Source organism: Buteo buteo, chromosome 25 (genome assembly GCF_964188355.1).
Source record: "Buteo buteo chromosome 25, bButBut1.hap1.1, whole genome shotgun sequence".
NCBI lineage: Eukaryota > Metazoa > Chordata > Aves > Accipitriformes > Accipitridae > Buteo > Buteo buteo.
This window is the reverse complement of record NC_134195.1, coordinates 21045722-21067877: the sequence shown is the minus strand read 5'-3', so window position 1 is coordinate 21067877 and position 22156 is coordinate 21045722. Positions and strand designations below refer to the sequence as shown.

General features: G+C 44.5%; 1 protein-coding gene across 1 annotated transcript; it reads right to left on the bottom strand.

The window, feature by feature from the left end:
* Nucleotides 1-616: 616 nt before the first annotated feature.
* GRPR (gastrin releasing peptide receptor) lies at nt 617-21400 on the bottom strand. Its single transcript, XM_075057368.1, has 3 exons — nt 20982-21400; nt 4463-4814; nt 617-1089 (listed from the first exon to the last, which is right to left on the bottom strand). The coding sequence occupies exons 1-3, from the start codon at nt 21398-21400 to the stop codon at nt 697-699; spliced, it is 1164 nt and encodes a 387-aa protein (XP_074913469.1). The 3' UTR covers nt 617-696.
* Nucleotides 21401-22156: the final 756 nt, after the last annotated feature.

Genomic DNA, 22156 nt, shown 5'->3' with positions numbered 1-22156 from the left:
AAGCTCACACATTTGAAAACTGTAAACATATTCCAGCTCACATTTATTCACGTTACTGCTTTCACATTGATGTTGTGCAAGACACTGCTCATTTCAGATGGGGCCACCAACGTGCCCCAGTAAACTCTTGATATCTTTTATACCATGAATTAATACTGTAGTCAGAACATTAATAAATACTTGAAAAGTCTGTAAATGACCTACACTGAACTCCTTTGTAAAAGTATTTACCTTATTTAAATGGATTTATTTTGGTGTCAAAACACATAATACCATGAACTGCTGGATGCAAATGTTCTGACAAATTTTGTGCACCTGATATGGTCTTTGTCACTGCTGTAAGTCTGCCTGAGTTCGGGATTGAGCAGAAAGCGATGAAGAACCTGCAGAGCCAAACTAGATTTGATCTTAAGATGCTCACTTTGCTGTCATTAAAAGCGGTGGGTCTTGAAGCAACGCAGCGCTTCCCAGGGAGATCCTGCGGGCTGGTGCTCAGTGATCTGCTGCTCCGGTGATGCCTCAGCCCAGGATGGAATGTTGGATGCTTCAAGCTCCTCCGAGTTCTCTGAGCACATCGGACTTCCTCGCACACTTGTGTGCATGCGTGTGTGCGCGCGTGGGCTACTCATCCTCCCCACGGAGCAAAACCAAGCAGCTGCACCAGGCGTATGATGCGGCAGTCCCCGACTGTGCCCTTTAGACGTAGCCTTCATGGCAGACGTGGTTGCCGTTGATAAGGCTGAAGGTGGCCAGGGAATGGTTGGTGCTCTTGAGGGAGGTCATTCGTGTGGTGCTCCTGGCCATGCTCTGGGACCGGATGAGGAGGCGAGCTCTGCAGCAGAAGAGCTGGTTGTTGAACTGTTTCCGAAAGCTCTTGCTGAGCAAGTAGAGAGCAAACGGGTTGACACAAGAGTTAGTGAATGCCAGGATCCGAGCACAAATGCTGGAAATGAAATGCAGCACTGAGGTGTCCACCTCTGAGTAGTGGTAGGACCGGTATAAATAAATTATGTGAGTGGGAAGCCAGCAGAAGGCAAAGAGGCACACAAAGACCAGGACTGTCCTGGCCAGGCGCTTACGGGATTCAATCTGGAAGAAGAAAGAGAAATGTAGATTAGTAGCTATTCCGAGCTCAGACCAGTAGCTAACTATTTCCCCAGTGCTGCAGCTTTGGGGCTAGCGCATGCCAGGTGGCATGGCGATAGCAGGGCAACCTGGACCGCAGGTGAACACTGAGCCAAGGGCCCTCCTTGTCTCTCCTCAATCCCCTTCCCCTAAAAAAAAATAATTCTGAAAATTTATTACATAAGGAAGTAGTCTTTCCTGTTTAGAGACAAAATTCCAATGGCTTGTCACTTTGTAAAATCCCAGCTCGGGCAACAAAAGTGTGGACACCTGCATTAGTTATCCATCTGTAATATATACAATCATATGTAATTTATATATATTAACTTATTACTAGTATTATTATTATTATTAGTTATGGGGTAGGGGTCTGGGATATTTCACAGAGCCCAGAGGCAGGAATTTCTGCCTTGGGGCCATGTGGTATATGTACACAAAAGTGCTGCCAACAGCTCACAGCCCTTGGAGACCAAGTGCAGCACTCAGAGGCCACAGGAGCCAGAGAAACCGAGAGAAGAAATCCTGTACTCGGAGAAACAGCGAGGCACTGGTGAGGTGGCCCCTTCAGCTGGAAGAGCTTGGGCCACGAGGAGAAGGCAGATGGAGGTGGTGAGTAGACGGATGACCTCTCAGCACCTCTCGGCATAATTTGAGCTTTGTCAGGGAACGGTGCCTTTACAATGTCAGCTAGCACGCAGTATAACCTTCAAGCAGACAAGCAGCACTTTTGTTTTACTTATGCGTACAGGCTTGGAGTCAACCCAAAGGTCTTGCTCAGCCAAGGGGAGCTGAGGTAAACTGTACCTTGTCTTTTGTCCACCAGTGCTCCACACTAAGATAACAATGCCACTGGAAAACACATCTTTCTTCCTAACAAAGACAAGAGCCGTGACGGAGGTCACCCGAAAGGACAGGACAGACAGAGCGCCCAGAAAGAGCTGCTGAGATGCCCTGCTCCCTGGGAGAGCTTGCACAGCCAGAAGTTCGTAGGCACAGAAAGCACAACGCCGCTGACTTTTCAGGGCTTCGTAACGTTCTCTTCTCTGGTAATCCCTGCAAGCAGGGAGTAGGCAGAAGAGACCCGGCAAGCCCATTTTGACTTTATTTGGTGCCCCTTTAACGGCACCGACTGAAAATCAGCCATTGAGCTTGGGAAGGATTGACATGTATGAGATGATAATGTCTCCAGAGAGTGGGCTGAAAATTAAATCCTTTGAGAAAGGGCTCTCCTTGGCTAAACCATATATTCTTTTAAAATGTATCCTTAATCTGATATAGGGCTATTGAGGCCACATCTGCACTATAAAGAAAGGAAGCAATGCTATAAAGAAATCGATACCAGTTATCTCAGATGGAGACCTATAGCTCCTGAATGCACTGCAGGACGGGAATGATGGACTGACGGTGCTAGACTGCAGCCTGGTCTTTTGCTTTCTTTAGAGCTCTCTCCCCAAAACCAAAGGAGGAAAGGGCTGCTTTTACTACTCACTTTATCGTCACTAATCAAACCAGTCATTGAACCAGCAGAAAAATGGCCTGCAGGGGAAAAAGATTGGTGCACATTCAGAAGGGGAAAAGGAGAAGGATTTCAGGGATTGCACATCATTTAACGGGCAGAAACCACAACTTTCCAGCCCCACTGTTTCACCTTAGCACCTGATGGCTGCGTGAGATGATTGTGTTAGGTCAGCCTCAGGAGGAGATGTCAGCTGGGTGCAATTATATGGGAATTTGTTCAGCTGAAGAATGACTTGTGTCACTTCAGCTTAGGTTGAAGCACACCTCAGTTGAAAGGAAGAGGTAAGGTAAATAAGGTAAATATGTCAAGGTCAATAAGTTGTTTAGAAACAAGTTACCCTGCTGTTATTTACTTACTTGGACAACCTAAGGCTCAGATGCATTCAAATTTAAGCACTGACCTGAAATACCCAGTTGCTCATGCAGGATTTAGATTCCCCCCTAGGGATGACTTTTTCTTGCCAGTTGCTTACAAAAGGAGCAGTCAAGAGGAAACAGTCTCCAGTTGAAAGGCTGGAGTTAGGCTGGCCAAATCCTGGCTAAATCCCCTCACTTGGTTCAGGACTCACACATTTTCAGCCACACATTTTCAACGAGAGCATGAAACTCACTTGAAATACATGGGTCCCAGTTGAACCAGCCCAACTGTGAGCTCTGTGGTGGGATGGTTTGGGGATTTTTATGAAAAAACCCCACACTCAAGAGTGACAGTAACAGAAGTAGCTCTGCTTTCAAGGGTACAAAGGGATCAGTAACAGACTGTATTATTCTGGAGCAAATGGCCTACTTACATAAATCAAAGACTATCTTAAGGTGAAACCTGAGGTTACCATCTATTGGACCAGATTCAGATTGACCAGTCTGACTTACTATTACAGGTGGGCAGGTTGTTCTGTCCAACACCACTCCCCTCTGGAGACAACAGAAAAAGAGGCAGTTGTAGAAAGAGAATTATAATGACCAAAGGGTTTAAGGGAAGAAGCCAGGACTTTCCTTTTCTCTTGAGATATCACGCTGCAAAGATCACACCATCCACAAGACATATCACTTCAGTGCAACTGTGAGGACCCCACCTGGTCCTGCTCTCTCCTCCTTCCTGAGGACCCTGCGCCCACCACTGTCCTCCTCTGGTCTCCACTCCCCTAGCCCCCCTCTAGCCTGTACTGGTTTCTGGACATGGCACAGCACCAGCAGATTGCAGCTGGAGCCGGGGTGGGCGCAGGAGGCATTGCCACCCTCCCGGAGCACTGCGCACCTCCTGCCCTGGCCCGCCGTACTCCTGGCCCTGGGGGGACCTTGCAGAAGGGGCTTCCCCCCCTCCGCTCCCCCATTGCTGTGTCCCATTTACTTTTCAGTCCGGAGGACTGAATTACAGAGCCAGCCTTTCCCTCCGTGTGGAGAGGGGCTGCTTGGTAGAGCAAGGCTTTATCCAAGCTCCTCTCTCTGACAAAGCAACTTTGAGAAGTTTTGATTTTCTGCTGTGTCACACCTCAGCTTCAATCTCCAAACAGTGTCCCCAGCTCTGCTTCTTTCCCTGCATCCTAGTCAATACCTCCCCAGGCTCTGGCATGGGTATCCTGCTGTGTTTGCCATGGCAACCACCCTGCCAAACTCTCCGAACTTAGAAACAGGAGAAGATGCTTTAACTGTTTAGCGGTGTGCCGTGGCTTGTGTCAACCATTTGAATTCTTTTAGCCCACCTAATCTACTAAAATCAGCACAACAGGGGCAGTCTGTCCCAGGGTAAATTTCCCTGTATGCACACTCTACTCCCAGATTCACAGGGAATGCGGATTTTGGTAGAAAGTCAAGTCTCTACCTGTTTCCTCACATGCACGTTTCCTTCCACGGGGATGTTGTAAGCGCTCCGGATCAAATTCTTAGCAATGAAATAATAATATACTGAAATGACAGATAGGGGAATGACATAAAAGATGAGAAATGATGCCATCGAGTGAATTTTGGGATGCAGCCCATCAGAATGCGGGTAAGGAGCACAGCTGACGAAGGTTTTATTAGTCCCTTTATCATGGAAAGGGTGCAGATCTGAAAACACTGCTTCAGGGATGGCAAGCAACATGGATACAATCCAGATTATAGCAGCTCTCACGCAAATCTTCATCAGTGCATGGGATGCTTGGATCTCCATTGGCCTTACTATAGCTTTATACCTAAAAAAGAAAAAAGAAAAAAAAAATTATTGACCCCAACACTCAAGCATTGTATTCTTGCTCATCCGTTCCATTTAGAAAAAAACCCCAAACAAAATCCTTCTTTATTTAAGACTGTGAATTTTTTTCTGGTGCTTTAAATTTCAATGTTTTCAATAGATTTCTCATTTTAAACCAGAGCTACCTGTCATGAGTCCATTCAGTTTCATGTATTGATTCTCATTTCATTTAATTTGTAATCGACCCAACAAAGCACGGTGCTGGCTGACATTAATATGTATGTCCAAATAGCATTAAGATAGGAAATGCAATCATAGACTTCTCTTCAAAAGCATACAGCATTTTGCACCCCTTCACAGAATAGTGTTGAAGGAAACTGAATGGAGGTTTTGCCATATATTTCATTGTGAATTGTGAGTACACTGGCCTCCTGCAAGCCAAATCTTATGTTTTCTCAGGCTACAAAGAGCGTGTTGCCCGTTTTAATTGCTGTTTGGTGGTGTAGCTGGCAATTAACAGTTGTCTGTAACTCAATGCATGCAGGCTAAGTAGCCAGAGCTGCTAACTGACATTCTTGAAGAAAAAAAATTATTGTTTGCTATGCTAGATACGTAGAAGACTTTTTTTGACTTGCAATTTTGTCTTTCATGATTTCAGCCTTTCAGAAAATTGTACTTTAGAATCCAAGAAAATGAAAGAAGCAAACTTATTTGAACCTGATGTGTGTAAGGAGAGAGAGGACTGGAAAACAGAAGAGCTTCATATCTGCTAGAGCCCTGCTCTGGAAGGAGTGTGCACTCCAAGTAAATCAAGATTCACATATGCATTTAAGGAACATAGCAGGAAAAAAAAAGATAATTAGGAAGAAATATCTACAGGTTTCATAAATTATTATTTAGGGTCATTATCATAACAATTAAAATCAGTTGGACATCTTTTGCAGGATCCCCCTCCCACTGCCCATGGTCTGTTTGGTGCCTTTGCCACTGTCGGCTCCCTGGGGATTGATGGGTGCTGGGCCCTGGGCTGTCCCAGCCCACTGCTGGCGTGGCAGGGTACATCCCCACGTGGCTGCTCTTTCAGCCCGTCTCCAAGCTCTACCAGGACCCCGGCTCCTTCAGCCAGCCCAACTGGGCACTGGGATGGGAGCAGAGGTAGCAGGCGTCATGCCCTGCCTGAGAGCAGGCGGCACGGAAGGGTCCATCCACCGGGCAGCCCAAACCAGGGACACTTCACGTACGCCATCGATTCCCCGCAAACTATAGCCTGCCTTATCCCAGAGAGGAGTCTGTCAGTTCTGCACTGTTTTAGCTGGGTAATTGCCTTATTTGCAGGATAAACACACATTCAACTTCTAGTTATAAGCAATACCCTGTTCAGCATGCCTACCCTTTCCCTCTGTGTGGGTATATATGTGTGTACATCTGTGTGTGTATTTTATATATATACACGTATATTTATATGCATATATTTTATACATATACATGTATACGTAAGTATATACATACTTACAATTACATCTATTTATATTTATTTTTATAAAGACTGTGTCTGGACAGCTCATCATTTGCAGATGTTTCATCATACAATGCCACAGGTGACTTGTGTAGATGATTTTTTCTTTAATGGACTGCAAACACCTTGCTCAATAGTCTTCTGTTTAACCACTTATTCTCCAAGCTCTCCAGCTTGCCTTTATTCCAGCTATATGGCTGCAGCAGCCAGATACAGTATTTTTCAGGCTTGCTTAGCACCTCTTTAACTTGCATTCTGAAGCTGGGGATTCAGTTGGTGTCATACTACAAAGCACAATCTTCCAGTGCAAGATCATCATCTCAGGTGAAGAAAATCACAGCACTTAAACAAATATGATGTTACGACTATTGCAGTAATAAAATGGAAGAGCTAGGCAGATTACTAAAACAATGTAGATGAAATAGCTCATTTTATAGCCTGATTTCCAGTTACAGATTATTGACAGAAACACCAGCTCACATCTTCAGTAAACCCTAAGGAAGATAAATGCAAAAAGAAATTAATTATGTATTAAGATATTAATAAATTTAGTTAATTCAAAGGTATTTCAGCAGGTGTTTATTGTGTACTTATCAACACGACAAGTTAGCATAATTATTTCAGGGATTTTCTTACATAATATAGCCAGCTGAGAGAATATTCTCCAGCATTGACTTCCACTCACATGAACGAATCGAAGAATACGGAGAAAGAGAGTTTCTGTTTTATTTTTATTAACATTAATAAAGTGGGGTGAGTCAGCAAATGAATCCATTTTAAGTTATGAGTACATTTTAATTGGAGATGGGATTTTCAAACAATAAAATTTTGAAAGAACATAATTAGAAATGGCTTGCAAAGCGCTCAGCGTAGACTCAAATCGTGACGTTGAAAGCATAAAAAGATGAAAAAACAGAGGTAGAAAATAGGGTTTGAAAATGTAAGTTCTCAGATGTAAGAACACAGGTAGATATATTCTTAAGAGCCTGACAATTGAATCAAATTATTTTGCTGACTATCTGCATGACTTCTTTGACGGTGGGCTGACTTATTCAGAAATCTTCAGCAATCCCTGTTATCCTCCGAGTATTAATTGGTGAGTATTGATCTGGCGGGAGTCTCCCTTTCCAGCCACCTTCTTGATGTGTCGGGGGCCTCTCCCCAGCTTGCACCTCAGCATCCCCGCTCTCCCACACCAGCTTGGGGTCAGGACGGCAGCTGCAGGGGTTGCTCTGTGTGAGGGCACGGGGGGCACGCGTCAGCCGTCGGACCCCCGGGCTGGGGCTTGGGCTGGGAGACCAGTGGAAGATTTCTCTGTGGTCGGTGCTCAGGGAGTGAAAAACCTGCACCTCCTGGCTGGTTTCTGAGTGGGGCTCAGAAACTCCTTCACTCTTTTACTTTTCCACACCGCTTTCCTGATAGGGTCAACCCTGGATTTTACAATTTATTGGACATTTCTTAAGAACTGCAGCAAGGTAGACTGGATTTGAGCGGCAGCTGGTCCTGTTCTTCAGCATCTATATTTCCAGCTTGTGTGTCAAATATTATTTCAAACTTTCCACAGCTTTGTCCTCTGCAACTTCTTTTTCGATGAGCTAGCCTGAGGCACAGAATTTTCCCATATTTAACACCCAGTATTTGAGTAATCTAATCCACTTTGAAGGGGACATTGATGAATATGCCTATACACCTCAGTGCAGCCATGGACCTGGGTGGCCAGCCGAGTGAGCCCTCATGCAAAGGTCTTACAGCAGCGTTATTTTTCACCCATCCAGTAGCGCAGGCTCCGAGAGTATGTGTCACGTTGCGTGCTCAGCTTGTCTGAAGCAGATCCAGACATGGTCCTGGATTTGTCACCTCTGCTGCTTTCACATTCAGTCTCTAATTACTGTTTGATACCACTTTTTTCAGCTGAACTCCTTTCCCAATCTGCTTTTAAAGAAATTTTTGAAAAAGATTAAAAACCAGAGGTATGATTTGTGCCCTACAAAAAAGGCCAAAACTTAAAAAGAAAAATATGCCTTCTGAAGATTCAGTTGGATAAAAAATGATACAGTCAAGAACTTGTATCAACTCCAATCTCTCTCCAGTTATCAAACGGCCCAGGTGAAAATGACTGGGTTGCCAATCTGATAGGAAATATGAAAGAGATGCTGACCTTTATTACTGCTCAGTCTTTGAAATTCTTTGTTCCTGCTGTGCTTGTGAAGCAGCAACCTGCCTCATGCACAGCAGCTACCGACGACCTTCTGGCTGGGATGGATGCCAGCGATGTCTGCGTCTCGCAGTCTTGTTCAAAGAAGCCCACACGAAGAAATTACACGTGGGGCTAGCTAACGTGCAATTACTAGAATCGCAGTTCATGAGGCACCATGAGGATTCACCCTCCAGCAGCCACAGCGACTCCGGTGCCAACCTTCTTCTCCAGGTCAGTCTCCAGGCCTCCAAGAGGAGCCTGGTGAGAGGGCTGCTTCAACCCAGAATGCCCGAATTCAGGAACTTATAATGCAGGATCACTTCTTAACATAATCCCACAAATTCATTGAGGATTGGTAGAAGCCCATGGAGTGTGTGCCCCTCCACTGAATCCTGGAAAATATCTTATATGTCTCTTAGGGTCTTTGTCGTGCTCACTGAATAATTGTTTCTCACAACTGAAACTACTGAAATAACCATAAACCGCTAAAATGTGACATACAAGGTTTTTCTGTGGTAAATACTTTTTCCCAATGAGGTTAATATGCCAGGGAAACTGGAAAACTGTGTCATTATCCTTGTATTAATAATAATGTAACTAACGATAACACCACCTGATGTACTCTAACACTTTGACTATGCAAACATTGGTTAATAGTGTACACTTAGACCCAAAGCTGCAACTTCAAACATAAACACAGAGGTGGCTTTATCATGAAGAAGACAGTTACAGATACACTCTCCAAAGACACAGATCAAAATAAGACCCAAAATGGATGTCAGTTTCCTAGACGCAGTTTCTCTGCTGGTGCAAAATATTTTAGCCATCTTTTTGCTCCTCAGCTGAGCCAAGAAAATACACACCTGCTGATGTATAAACAAACTTTGCCCTCAAAGCCATATTGCCTATACGTTCCTAAGCACAGAGATATGAAGGGTTGTAATTTTGCTCTCACACTGGGGAAGAAAGGACCTTATCCCTAAGGCGGCAGTTCCAGTGCATCCCTCATGGTTTTTTACTGTCACCTTCACCCACTTACTTGTGCCTGCTACAACAGCCACAAAAAATAAATCAAAACAACTAAAGCATGGGAGGAAAATCTGCTTCCCTTGGATTTTAAATTAATTTAGCTCCATATGTCTCACTGTCTGGTTTTTGGTTTTTTAGGCACGTAACTTTATGTTGCATGGGGAAGCTGGTGCTGTAGGCAGCCTTAGCTTGCTTTCCTCTTTTATGTTTGCTTTTTATTAATGCCTTTCCCCCTTCCCTTATGTCAGCGATTAATATAGATGGTCCATACAACAGCCCTCATTGTATATCTGGTAGGTACGGGCTGCAAAAAAAGAGACAGGCTTTTTTAAGCTGGGAGATACCACCTTCTGCAGCGTCTTTACAAGTGGTAGGTCAGTAGACCTTAATTTCAACCAAAGTAATTTGTGTCCTTTGTAATAACTGCAATTGCTGCCAGTGGCAATGGGAAAGAAACATCCCTCCGTCATGGCAGCGAAGGCGGCTGGTCACACAGGTAGGTGGCTGTCGGAGACGTTCCTGGTGACTGAATATGGCAGCAAGGAATGTATAGCACCTATGTGCTGGCCACTACATCGCTCTCATCTATTGAATCTGACTTAATAGAGGCACTAAATTGCTTTCATAACTCTTTCTTCCTTACTTTTTTCAGCAGTAAGAGTGTAGCAAGAGAAAATGGCTGAAAGAGGCTCTGCCACAGAGTACTACCCCTTCTTATCACAGCCCTTCCGCGCATGCCTATCTTCCTGCAGCTGAACATCATGCTTGCAAGAAATATAAGAAGAGAAAAAAAATCCTCCCCATCCTTCATATAGGGAAATGGGACACTGCCCACCCAAAATTAATTTGCAGGAGTACTTCACTTTCAGGAAAGTTTCCTCCAAATAGTATCATCCATTACTGTCCTACACTGTTTACATAAAAAGATCCTGGGCCCCACTCCCAAATTTGTATAATGGTTTAAAAAAACAAGTGCGTTAAAACCTGTTCAAACAAAATTTCAGAAGGCTTGCCTGCCCTTGCTTCATTACCAGCCCCACTGTTTAGACTGCATCAGGCTGGTAGAAAGATTTGCCATATTGCCACTTTCTGTTTTTTTCTCTGAAGTGAGAAATCCACTTACAAACTTCTGAATCTGTTTAAACTGAGCTCTATTTTGAGATGTTGGGCTAATGTGAACCTGAAATTTAAATAAAAATGCAAGGATTAGTTGGAATGGACTGATGTCTTACAAAAATAGTCACGTAAATTGCCGTGAAGTAAAAACACTGAGTTCTTCCCAGCTCTAGAAAACGAGCTCCTGAAATTGCCGCAACTTCCTATTATAATAATGAAAGAACTGCCTCTCAGTCAGCATGTCCCCATATTTCTTCTGTTCCCACCTGTAACCAAAAGAGGGAGAAAAGATGTGCAATTCCCACTTCCTCTGATTCCCTGTCATCTGTTTCCATTTGTAAGCTTAATGCTTATCACCATTGATCTGGTCTTGGCCCATGAATAGACTGAACAAAAATTTTCTCATTAAAATTTTGTAATTATGTTCTACTAGTATCCCATTATTGTTTTGCCCACATAATATGAAGGACTGGCTCAATTTCCATGCAAAAAAGCCTCAAGCAACAGAGAAGTTGACACTATGCAAAAACTGCATAAATGAAGCAGGTGGAGCCTTATTGAAAGTGAAGCTCCACTTGGAAAGCAAAAAAAAAGTCTTACTAAATATCTGAAGAAATTTATGAGAAATGCAATGCCCCAAACTTTCTTCATTGTTTCCACCATGAATGTTAGGAATATTTATAGCTCTGAAGACAATTCAATAAATCCACAGAATTGCTAGACTGTCTAACTCATCAACACACTCTGACAATCTATTCTGGGTCTATCTGTTTTCCGCATACTTATTTAAGATTATCATTATTATGCATGATTCTTGGGTGACATCTGTTATTAAAATCTTTACTTTAGTAAATTGCATATGGGCACAAAGACTTCTCTAATGGGCTAGTCTTACATACGTGGGCAGGTACTGCCTACTTTCTCTCTCGTTATTAATTTACATTTAAATGAAAAGAAAAAGGAGGCACTGAGGGAATTGGCATAGTTCTCACTTTTTAAAGGGTGTGTTCAAATTTCAGTCTGTATACCTGCATACTGCTACATCATCCTGGAATCTGGACAAATGGGAATTTCAGTCCAGGAATGACTAAGGTAAAAAATGGGACAGGGTATTTTAGAGACCATTGAACTGCACTACACACTGGGGAAGGAGAGCTTAAACAGTAACCATTTGATAGTGAATGTGCTATTGGACGTAGCAGCCGTGGTGTGCTTATCTTAATTTTGTGGAAAGAGAAGAAAAAGCTATACATATATATGTACATGTATATATAAATATATGGAACTTTAGAGAAGCAGGTTTCCTAAAATTAAAAGCAGCTGTCAGATCAACTGACTGGGAATATAAATGTAAAGGGGACAATGCTAACTATACACTAGTAGCTGACCTCCAGCCTCCTCCCTTGTCTCCCCCACCTTGCCCTGAAAAAACTGTGCAGGGCAAAAAGCTGCCCTGAATAAGAGAAAATGAGGAGTCATGCTAAAACCTCAAAGAAGTAATTAAAAAAAAATCAATATACAACAGATGGGAAAAAAAGCAAAAGTAAATGACAGCAAATATCAGAGTTTAAAAATGTTGGTGACTGATAAGGGAAGCTGGAGGAGCCAACAAATTATCAAAGGTCGCTGTGTAACAGACAAACGTGCATTTTTAAATACATCAGAACAAAAAAAAAATCAGTAACTCAGGCATACACATAAATGTTGAAGATATGAACAATGATGAGACAAGGCGAAAAGCAATGACTACATATTTGTCTTCAAGACCAAATGTGGAGGAGGTTTCTATACCATGTGCGCAGTGCTATAGATACAGCAGAAAACTCGTCAGCTATATTAAAGAAGATGTGAGCCACCATCTGCTAACACAAACCACTTTCACACCAGCAAGCCTGAATAATTTACACCTAAGAGTATTAAAGGAACCAGATGGGTAACAACTGGTGTTAATTTTTTTAGAAATCTTGAAAAAGTGGAGAAATTCCCCAGAAGTGGAGAACTGGCTCCAAAGTTCTGAAGTTCAGAAAGCTGGAAGGTGTGACCAAGAAAACTGCAAGTATTTGGGTTGCCCAAGCCCAGTTGTGGATAGAATAATGGAGAGGTTAATCCTACTAACAGTGATAATTAATATGTCTGTCTTGTTTAATGCACAGCAGATTTAGTATTTTTTTTTAATATTGTCACAACATTATAACTGATGTAAAATGGATGTTGGCCATGCTGCCGTACAAGGGAGGCACAGCCTGCATGGGCACGTTGGCGTGGGTGACTGTCCATGTAGATAAGCACACGTGTGTGCTGAGGCACGCGTGGTCGTCCCTCCCCTATCCACGCCCATGCACTTCCTGCTGTTCTCCCATGGGACAAGGGTTAAAACTAGCAGTCCTGGACTGGGAGGCAGGGCCATTCCAGGTGGGGACCCTGACCCCCATGGCCTCCCTGGCAGGTCCTCAAACGTGCCGGTAAAACGGTGGCAATGTGTGGAGCCGTTTCTAGCCCGCGTCCTGGGAACCTGCTCTAGCTGCAGTGTTATTTATTGCGTATACCAGCTGCCTTGAACAGGCTATAAAACCCTTGCTGGGAAAGTTTGCAGATGACACGGTGGCTGACCAGACTGTAAAGATATTTTAGAGTCATTGGGATAAATGGCCATAGTTTAAGAGAAGCCATTTTAACTCAGCCAGGTGTAAAATAGTATATCTAGGACCCAAGTGAGCAGATTATGCCAAAAAAATTAGCGATCTTTCAAGAAAAGAGGAGACCAAGAGAAGACATTGGAGCATCTCTTCTGCACCTGACAAAATGAGGTATCCTGTGCCATTCTCACCGTGTCACGGCTCTAATGTAATCAGTACCTGAGCTAGCTAATATAAAGCTAAGTCGGTTACATGATGCTTAAGTCCTTTCTGTGGCTTCAGTTAACATAGGTGTCATAAGAGACCATCACATCTATATGAACTTTCAGCTGCATGTTGGGGTTGCACAATCTAGTGTTATTCTTGACAGCTGTTGCCACAGAATCACAGAATGGTTTGGGTTGGAGGGGACCTTTACAGGTCATCTAGTCCAACCCCCCTGCAATGAGCAGGGACATCTGCAACTCCATCAGGTTGCTCAGAGCCCCGTCCAACCTGGCCTTGAACACTTCCAATGACAGGGCATCCACATCTTCTCTGGGCAACCTGTTCCAACGTCTCACCACCCTCATCATAAAAAATTTCTTCCTTATGTCCGACCTAAACCTACCCTCTTTCAGTTTAAAACCATTGCCCCTTGTCCCGTTACTACAGGCCTTGGTAAAAAGTCCCTCTCCATCTTTCTTAAAAGCTCTTTTAAGTATTGAAAGGCCACAATAAAGTCTCCACAGAGCCTTCTCTTCTCCAGGCTGAACAACCCCAACTCTCTCAGTCCTTCAGTTATGCTATTAGTTAGATTATTATGCAGTGGTTAGAGGTCAGATGGATTTGGATTTGAAATATGTAAGTTCTAAGCGGTGAGGGTAACAGGATGCCGGAGACAGATGAGGGTGACAGGGTGATATGTGCACCTTTAGTCTGAATACTCAGAAAGTTGCCTAGTGTCACTGAAAAGGTCTGTTTTAATCCAAATACTATGAGATATTCAGTGGCCTTAGTGCACGATGCGGGCAAGAAATGCTGCTGAACTGGATGGCTAGTGCAGTCAGTGCTGGTCCAGCATCTGCATCTCTGGTTCTCCCAGGTCATTCAACCATCTATGTCTAAATCTCGTGCTTCAGGGCCGTCTGGAGGTGTGAAGAAGTGTTTTTTCCTCTCAGGGTGTTGTGGAACTGTTTTCTGTGCCACCTTCCCACAGAGCTGCAGAGACTGGCCGTGGCTGGAGGGCAGGCAAGGACAGGATGGGCAGAGCTCTGACAGCACTTCTCCCTTCGATGCTCCACAGCATTCTGCAGTCGGGTTAAACTGATCACTAGCCTAGCGTCAGGAGGGGAGTTTTCTGCAAGGGACTCCAGCTTTCTGCCTTTCTCTACAGCATAGCAATTGGCTTGCTGCTAGGATGCCTTCTGGTGCCTCAGCCCTGTGAGGGACCCAGGCATCATCCTCGTTTTCTGCCCCAGGGTACAGGCTGGTCTTCTGGACACCGAAATCCCCTGCTCCACCTGAGGTCGTATGCAGCAGGCGGTATGAGGGGGAATCGAAGAGCCTGCTATGGGCAGGAGCTCGGGCAGGGTCTTATGTTCTACATGGTTTGGGGTGAGGTGGGCAGACGCGTGCGGAACTACTGAGAAACAGGGTGAGGGGGCTCCGCAGGGCTAGCAGTGGGGTCTTTTTTCAAAATAAGAAGAAAACAGGTTATTGCAAGGGCTGTCTGTGAGCAAAACAGCTGCTGGATATTTCGCTGCACATACAGGACAGGCTGTGCCTGCTTCTCCTTTTTCAGCTCGACTCCCTCCTACTCTTCTCAGCCAGGCTGTTGTCCACATCTGAACATCAAGTAGTAACACATGAACTAATGGGACCACCATGAGCTTGTCTCCCTGCAGCGATGCCGACGTGCCAGCCCACCACGTTCAGTCTGACCCACAGCTGGCAAATTCTCCACAGCCAGTCGCTCTCCTTATTAACAGTGTGTGCAGCATCTTGTACCATGAGACCATGACAACTGATTGGGGTTTTTAGGTTTTACTGAAATGTAAACAATAGGTAATCCAACTTTTCTTCCTTTTGATTGCTTAAATATTGACAGTCTCCAGCACATTAGCACTGAGTCTAACCTCGGATTTGTGCACCGGTCCCACTGATATAAACAGGAGCTCTAATGTTCCTGGTTATAGAAGTACATCTATCGTGTTTTGGCCATCTGCTCCGGCTAATCAAGGTATTCAGAAAGTTTGTGCTGTTTGATCTGTTTCTCTTGGTGCAGACGGATGCAGGGGCTGAGGAAATGAGAGCTAAAACCAAGGGTGTTAAGAGTGTTTATATTATATTGACACAGTGGCCAGCAACACAGGATCTAAGACTCTGTACATGGGCTGAAAGAGATATGTGTGTCTCTCTCTGCACATGCCCTGTGCCGTCAGCACGGGAAGAGCAGCGGCACGGACATCATGCCAGCAGCAAGGGTTGAGGAGTGGCTGCCTGGTGCTTCAGTCGGAGGGAAGGCTTTGGGCTGGGGTCTGAAGCCCCTCTGGTTTTCTTCTCCAGCTTGGAAGGACCAATGTTCTGGCTGAGATCACGTCAGTGGATCTAAAACGTACACATGGGGGCTATCATTCTGCCTATTTGCATAGACCAGATTAGAGGCTGTCTTGGTAGTTCAGAGGGTGGCTTTCTTCCCCACCCTCACAAAACCTTCCCGAGGCTGCACAGTAAATTGCTCCAAAACAGTGCTTCAGTTACCTGATGGGATTTCATAAATGCTGTGACTAGACTGACCGGAATAAATTCATAACCGCTATGGACCTGACACTTTACAACTGATGGTATTAAAAAAAAGTGTCACTCTGTAAGTCAACTCAATGGAAATCTGGCTTGGCTTTCCATAGCTTTATTTCAGGGCGGCACACTTCCCTTAATCCCCTTGTGGAGACATAATCCAGTGATTGTAAAATAAAACAAATAAACTGACATGTAGATATTATTTCTCCTCTGGTATTGTACATAATATTAATAGTAGGGGCTGAAGACATCCAAATCACAGAAGAGATGAGTCCACTAACAAAGATTTTTGCATATTTAAAAGTATCTTTCTAGAGATTCTGGATTTGTTTCTTTCCTTCCACACTATTTTTTGGGGAGAGGGGGTTGTTTGAAGTTTTTTATTTCTTAGATAAACACACTGTCATATGAGTCCAGAGGAACATCAGAAGTTGTGTCTGTGGTCCACTCCAAGGGACCCAGCGCAGCTGGAAGAGTGGCAGCATCCCTGCGTTCATGCCTGCACCCAAGCACCGAGGTCAACTTTTCCAAAGCTAACGTCCTCGTGTCAGACGTCCCACGCGACTGCAATTTCTGCTGTCAGCAGCTGGTCTTACCAAGGTAAGCCACCTAACCTCACACGTAATGTCACGCCGTGTGTCTCACTACACCATCGCTCCCTTCCACCCCAGACCAGCAGGCAGCTGCAGCTGGCAGGCGTTGCTGCAGTTTTCCAGTGCTAAAACCCAGATAATCCAAGGTGCTTAAAGTAAAGATGCTGCTTGTAAACTCCGATTACGCTTTACACTTACTCTGCTGGGTGCTTGTAAAAACACCATTACTTTAGGAAGGTTTCACTGCATGAACACCAGGGCATTTCGATTTTTTACCGTGTCAGCAAAACAGTGGGGAAGTATGATCAGTGCTTGACAGCTTGGGTAATTCAAATGCAAATGTACAAACCCTGTCAGTCATGGGAGAAACAGTCAATTAAATAAAGACATCTCCCATGACAAGGGCAATTAAATGGGCTGCTTTTCATCCTACTGAGCAAAGATTTTCCTTAATCTCCTGTCGCTTGCTGCGCCAGCCTTGGCTTTTCTGCAGGGCCAGGTGTCACCGCTCTCACAGGTGCCTCGGGACCCCTTCCCTTCGCACCGAGGAGGAGGAGGAGGACGAGGGCAGGCCAGCGGTCGAACCCAGACTCCCCCTTTGCTGGGATGAGCTGAGCAGCAGCTGAAGAAATCCGCTGCCTCGACAGAGCAGAGCAGCAGGGTAGACAGATGTCCTTCCCCTGCCAACCTCATTTACAGCCCTAAACCACACAAACACGCGTACGCACGCATGGACTGCTTGTTTCCTTGCGCTTGTATACTCAGCCCCGGCGCCTTATCACTCGTGGAGGGTGGCTGTAAGCACACCACAGACTTTAACCCTTTCCCGGCTGCTTGGCAAATTTGCCAAGCTTGCAGGAAAGCAGGTCTCGCCGACAGCTCCCACTGCTCCTGCAACTGCGGCTAGACAGATGCACGCACTGTGCAGCCAGTGGATAGTCCCACAGAAAATACATCTCTAATATTGTTAACTCTTCTTTGCCCTTTCTCGCACGCTCTTTCAAATAATTTAGCTTTAGCCTGATGTGATCTCCTGACCGTACACAGAGCCAACCTAAGCACCCGGGGATCCTTTGGCTGTGCCCTGCCCAACCGAACCCGTGCAGGCACGCTCGCCTGCACCCATATCCACACAGAGCACCTTGCAGGCTGGGAGGCTCCCACCGCAGGAAAAGCCGAGATCAGCAGTTTGTCCCTGTTTTTCCTTGAGAAAAGTTTGCAAGTGTGCAGTCAATCCTCTTGCCAACCACTAGGTCTTGGTGGGTCAAACCACTGAGCAGCTTTAGGTCCTCTCTGCTGGAGGTTGGCACTTAGCCGAGTGTTTGCAGTCACCAGCAGATGATAGATTCGGTATTATTAACCCTGCCTAACACATGGGAAAGTGGGAATGGAAAGAATAAAAGTGTACCTCGGGAAGGTATACCCTTGCACCCATGACATGGGCTGTGCAAAAATCTATTAAGACTGGGCCCCTTATTTTCAGAAGGTGATCCAAAGCGACCGAGATGATTTGTACAATTGTCCTAACATGTAGCTTACGTGTCCCACCGCTCTCTCACGTACTGTATCTGCCCTACCCACTGCCTTTCATCTTGTGTTTCAATGGTCACGTCTTTGGAAATGACCCTGATGTATCACACTGATGCTTTTCTTTACACAGCAGATTTCTGACCCCTGCAATGCCAGGTCTCTCTAGGCACCACCACAATACCTTCAGTAATGTCAGCAGTTGTTCCCACTTACTTTTGCCAGTGGAAGGACACTGGAACTGAGAGGTTTTAATTATTATTTTTTGAAGAAGATGAATTATAGACACAAGGTCTGTGGTGGACTGACAAGTCTCCCTTTCCTTGGAGTCAGTGCCATGTGATGCTATTCACAGCAGATGGTTTGGGAGTTTTTTTCTCTCCCTTGCTTTATGGCTTTGATTCATCAGAACAGGGACATTCACATGCTTCATGAGGCATCTCAGGTAGGGTTCACATCACTGAACATTAGCTACTTCAAATACGGGCATCTAACCTGTGCTAAACAGCAAGGCTTCCTCTATAACCAAGGAGGGAGACAGGTATCCTGACACGGTGATTTATCCTGCCTCCTCTGGAGGTGTCTCTTTCCGTGGACCAGGGGACACCTTGCTGACTATCCCGGAGTGCCTCCGCACCCCAGACAGAAGAAGCCAAGTGAGATGAGCCATACCCGAGCAGCGTTACCTGCTGGACTCCTGAGTCCTCATGCTACCCTGCTTACACCACCATGCCCCTGTGTTCTGCAGGTGTTTCCCTGATGGGAACTTCATCAAACATAATAGATAAGGGCCATTTGTGGTTCAATGTACAGCATTTAAGATTCCTAGATCTAATAAAGGTAAAAGTTTCATTATTATCTCCTTCTGCAGTGGACAACAGATGCATTAGAAGAGGGTAAAATGATCTCTTGGAAATAGAAGCATTAAGTCTTCTCCCACGTGCCTGTCCCCATTATAGCCAAGTGGCATTGAAAAGTGTGGTCATGTTTGATCACCAGGGCAGCATGATGGTTAATAGGATGCAGATAAAGCTGAAGTTCAGAATTTAAAGTGACCAACCCCAAGCTTGCCACAGCTGCTGTTTCCTGTTCTGTTTGCTCACTTGAGGCAAAAAAACCCACTATTGATGTGCTGCTCAGTAAAAGCATTTACAATATTTACTTTATGTGGCACGTGATTAGATAGCACGAAATCTCTCTAAAATAATCTTCTTTATGATGCATTTTTCTTTTCCTGAGACCCCTTAAAACAACTTACATTACAGCTTTAGAAAGATGAGTTTCCTGGAGAAATACTTAGTATTTTCCTAATGTTTTCTTCAGAGCAGGCAGAGGCGATCCAGCCACCACATGAAACTCAGGAGTAAAAGTGTAGGTGGTCCTTTTCTAGGGCATTTGTGCAGTTTTCCTATTTTCCCAACAATTTTAGAGCAAGTTGCTTGACGACTTTTGTCTACACATAGGCCTGTGTGTCATCTGCTATTGGGGCAGACAGTGCTATTTTTATACTTACACCAACATGGAAGAGTTAATAAACATATTGACCGTTCTGTCTCTGAAACACTATGGAATCATCTGCTTTCATTGAGACCACGTACTGTATATTGAAATATGTGTATGAACTACCTTGAAAACTGGACAAAAATATTCTGATGTTTTAAAGTAGGTTAGAAGGAGGGACACAGAGTGGCATGCAAGGGACTACCTAAAGCAAAATTGGTTTTACTTCTTTGTGACCAAGAAACACAATCCCTGGGTCTTTTTGAAAACAAAACAAAACTGATTTTTTCTCATTGGAAATCTTAGTACTTCTGTAAGATTCTATAACTTTAGCATGGTGACAATGTATTCCTTAATCTCTTTCTGAAGCATCCAAATTAGAAACGAAATATCCCGGCTTCTCTGGTGTACATAGGAGTTTCTATAAAAGCCAACAGTCTAATAAATACTTAAAACCTTTCCAGATAGGTAGGCTTCATCCTTCCAAATAATATTCAAATTAAAATGTCATTTGAATTTAAATCTGCACGCTCTGAGACAGTTTTCCAAAGCCTCACAGAAATCTAAAATAGACCTGGCTTATTAGAAGCATATAATTTGTTAAAGTCAAGCTTGTTTTCACATATTCTAAAATAGCATAGCTATTACATGTTAATTTTTACCAAACATCATTGGAAGACAAAGTTTCAACAGCACGGATCAGTTTTGACTGGATAAGGGGCAAACAGTTTAATCAAGGGAAATATACTGACTACAGCAAACTGAGATTCCTGGCTTCATGCATCCTCATTTGAATATTTGGAACATATTTCATGAAATATTGCCTCACATGTTATTAGCCTTAAAGAAGAAAGCCACTAGAAAGAATTGATTCTAACTGCAGTTTAAATTGCTGCTCCAGTGCCTTCACACTTCATGAAATATGGATCAATTATCTTTTGGGCAAATATGAACACGTTAGCTTTTAACAGAGCTTCATTAATGGTATTTTCTCTCTCTGGTCTTTAGCTTGATCTGCTCTTGTTTTTCTTTTAATTAAGCTAGACTCTTAGCTAAACTGCACAAACATTTAGTTTAGCCTAGGAGAAGCATTCTGCATTCAGTCTGCATCCGCCGCAAGTTGTGCACTCATAACAACCAGAGATTAACTGAAGTTCTTCTTCCCTCATTAGGTTAAAAATATACGTTGCCTGAAAACGTGCATTCATAACTGTGCATTTTATGGAGTCATAATTATGCAGACTTCTTTCCAAGGCTACAGCAGCCAGCTTACCTGTCAGCTGAGAGAGCAGTGAGGGTGAAGACTGACACCCCCACGGAGGTGAGCTGTATGAAGGGGATAAGTTTGCAACCAGTTCTGCCGAACAGCCACTCGTCGGCCAGGTACCTGCTGGCATCCACGGGCACGCAAGTCACTAAAAGCAGCAGGTCTCCCAGAGCCAAACTGGAGATGAACAAGTTAGGGACATTTCTCATGGATTTCACGGTACAGAAGATCTTAATCAAAGTAATATTGCCAATAAGGCCTATCAAAATGATGATCCCGTAGATCGTGGGGATGGCGTAGAGGAACGCTGGGTAGAACCAGTCGTCACCAAGGAGGGACAGGTTTGCACTCTGGTTGACAGAGATGTTGTAGAGAATGAAGTTATCTGTTTCTAGGTCTAGCAGAAGGCACTCTCCAGATGCCATTGTCCTACTTTGTTCTTCTCAGAAGACAGCTTTCTTCTTCGAAAAATCCTCAAATCAATTTCTTGCTTTAATTTTGCTGCTGCTTGCTGGCTTTCAACAGTCAGAAGAGTTTAAAAGTCATATTACTTTGTGACACATCCTGACAATAAACAACCAAAAAGCAACTGCAGCTGGCTCAACAGTACTGTTTCCATAAGGTGAAAGGAGAACACCGTTGAGCATAGTTTAAATCCTGAAACTTGCCTTTTCCCCATCGACTGGTCTCGCTGTTAGGTATTCCTCAGCCCCGGAAGGCCATTTATCAAATTCAAAGACCAGTAAGTCGGAGGCATTTTCAAAACCGAGGCTCGTTAAATTCCCAGCTTCGGGTCTGCCAAGCAGAACCGAGAGTGAAACAAGGGAATTACAAAAAGCCGCAACTTTTGGTAGTTGCTGTCATGCTGCATTGCTAATCTCTCCCGGCTTTCGGCACCTGCGCTTGCCAGCTGGATTTAAAGCGAGGGAAGAGCAGGGCTCGGCTGGCGGCTCGGATCCTATAGGCAGGAGCTTCTGGACGTCAATTCTTCCCTGCTTCCCCTGATGAGAGCAGCCTGGCTTAAATGACTGCGGTAATTCCGGGGGAGCCGCCGGCGAGCGCCGGAGAATGCCAGCCACCTGCCGGACACACTGGTCACTGCCCGGGCGGAGGGGAATAAAATCCACGCCAAAACCTCCCTTAACTCCTTGGGGGGGGGGGGGAGGAAAAAAAAAAAAAGT

Excerpts from the sequence above, each read along its gene's own strand:
- GRPR (XM_075057368.1), bottom strand. The coding sequence starts at position 21,400 with ATGGCATCTGGAGAGTGCCTTCTGCTAGACCTAGAAACAGATAACTTC. Across the intron at positions 4,815-20,981 it reads ACTGCTCTCTCAGCTGACAG|GTATAAAGCTATAGTAAGGC; the intron begins GTAAGCTGGCTG and ends TTTCTTTTTTAG. Across the intron at positions 1,090-4,462 it reads ACGTGCATGTGAGGAAACAG|ATTGAATCCCGTAAGCGCCT; the intron begins GTAGAGACTTGA and ends TTCTTCTTCCAG.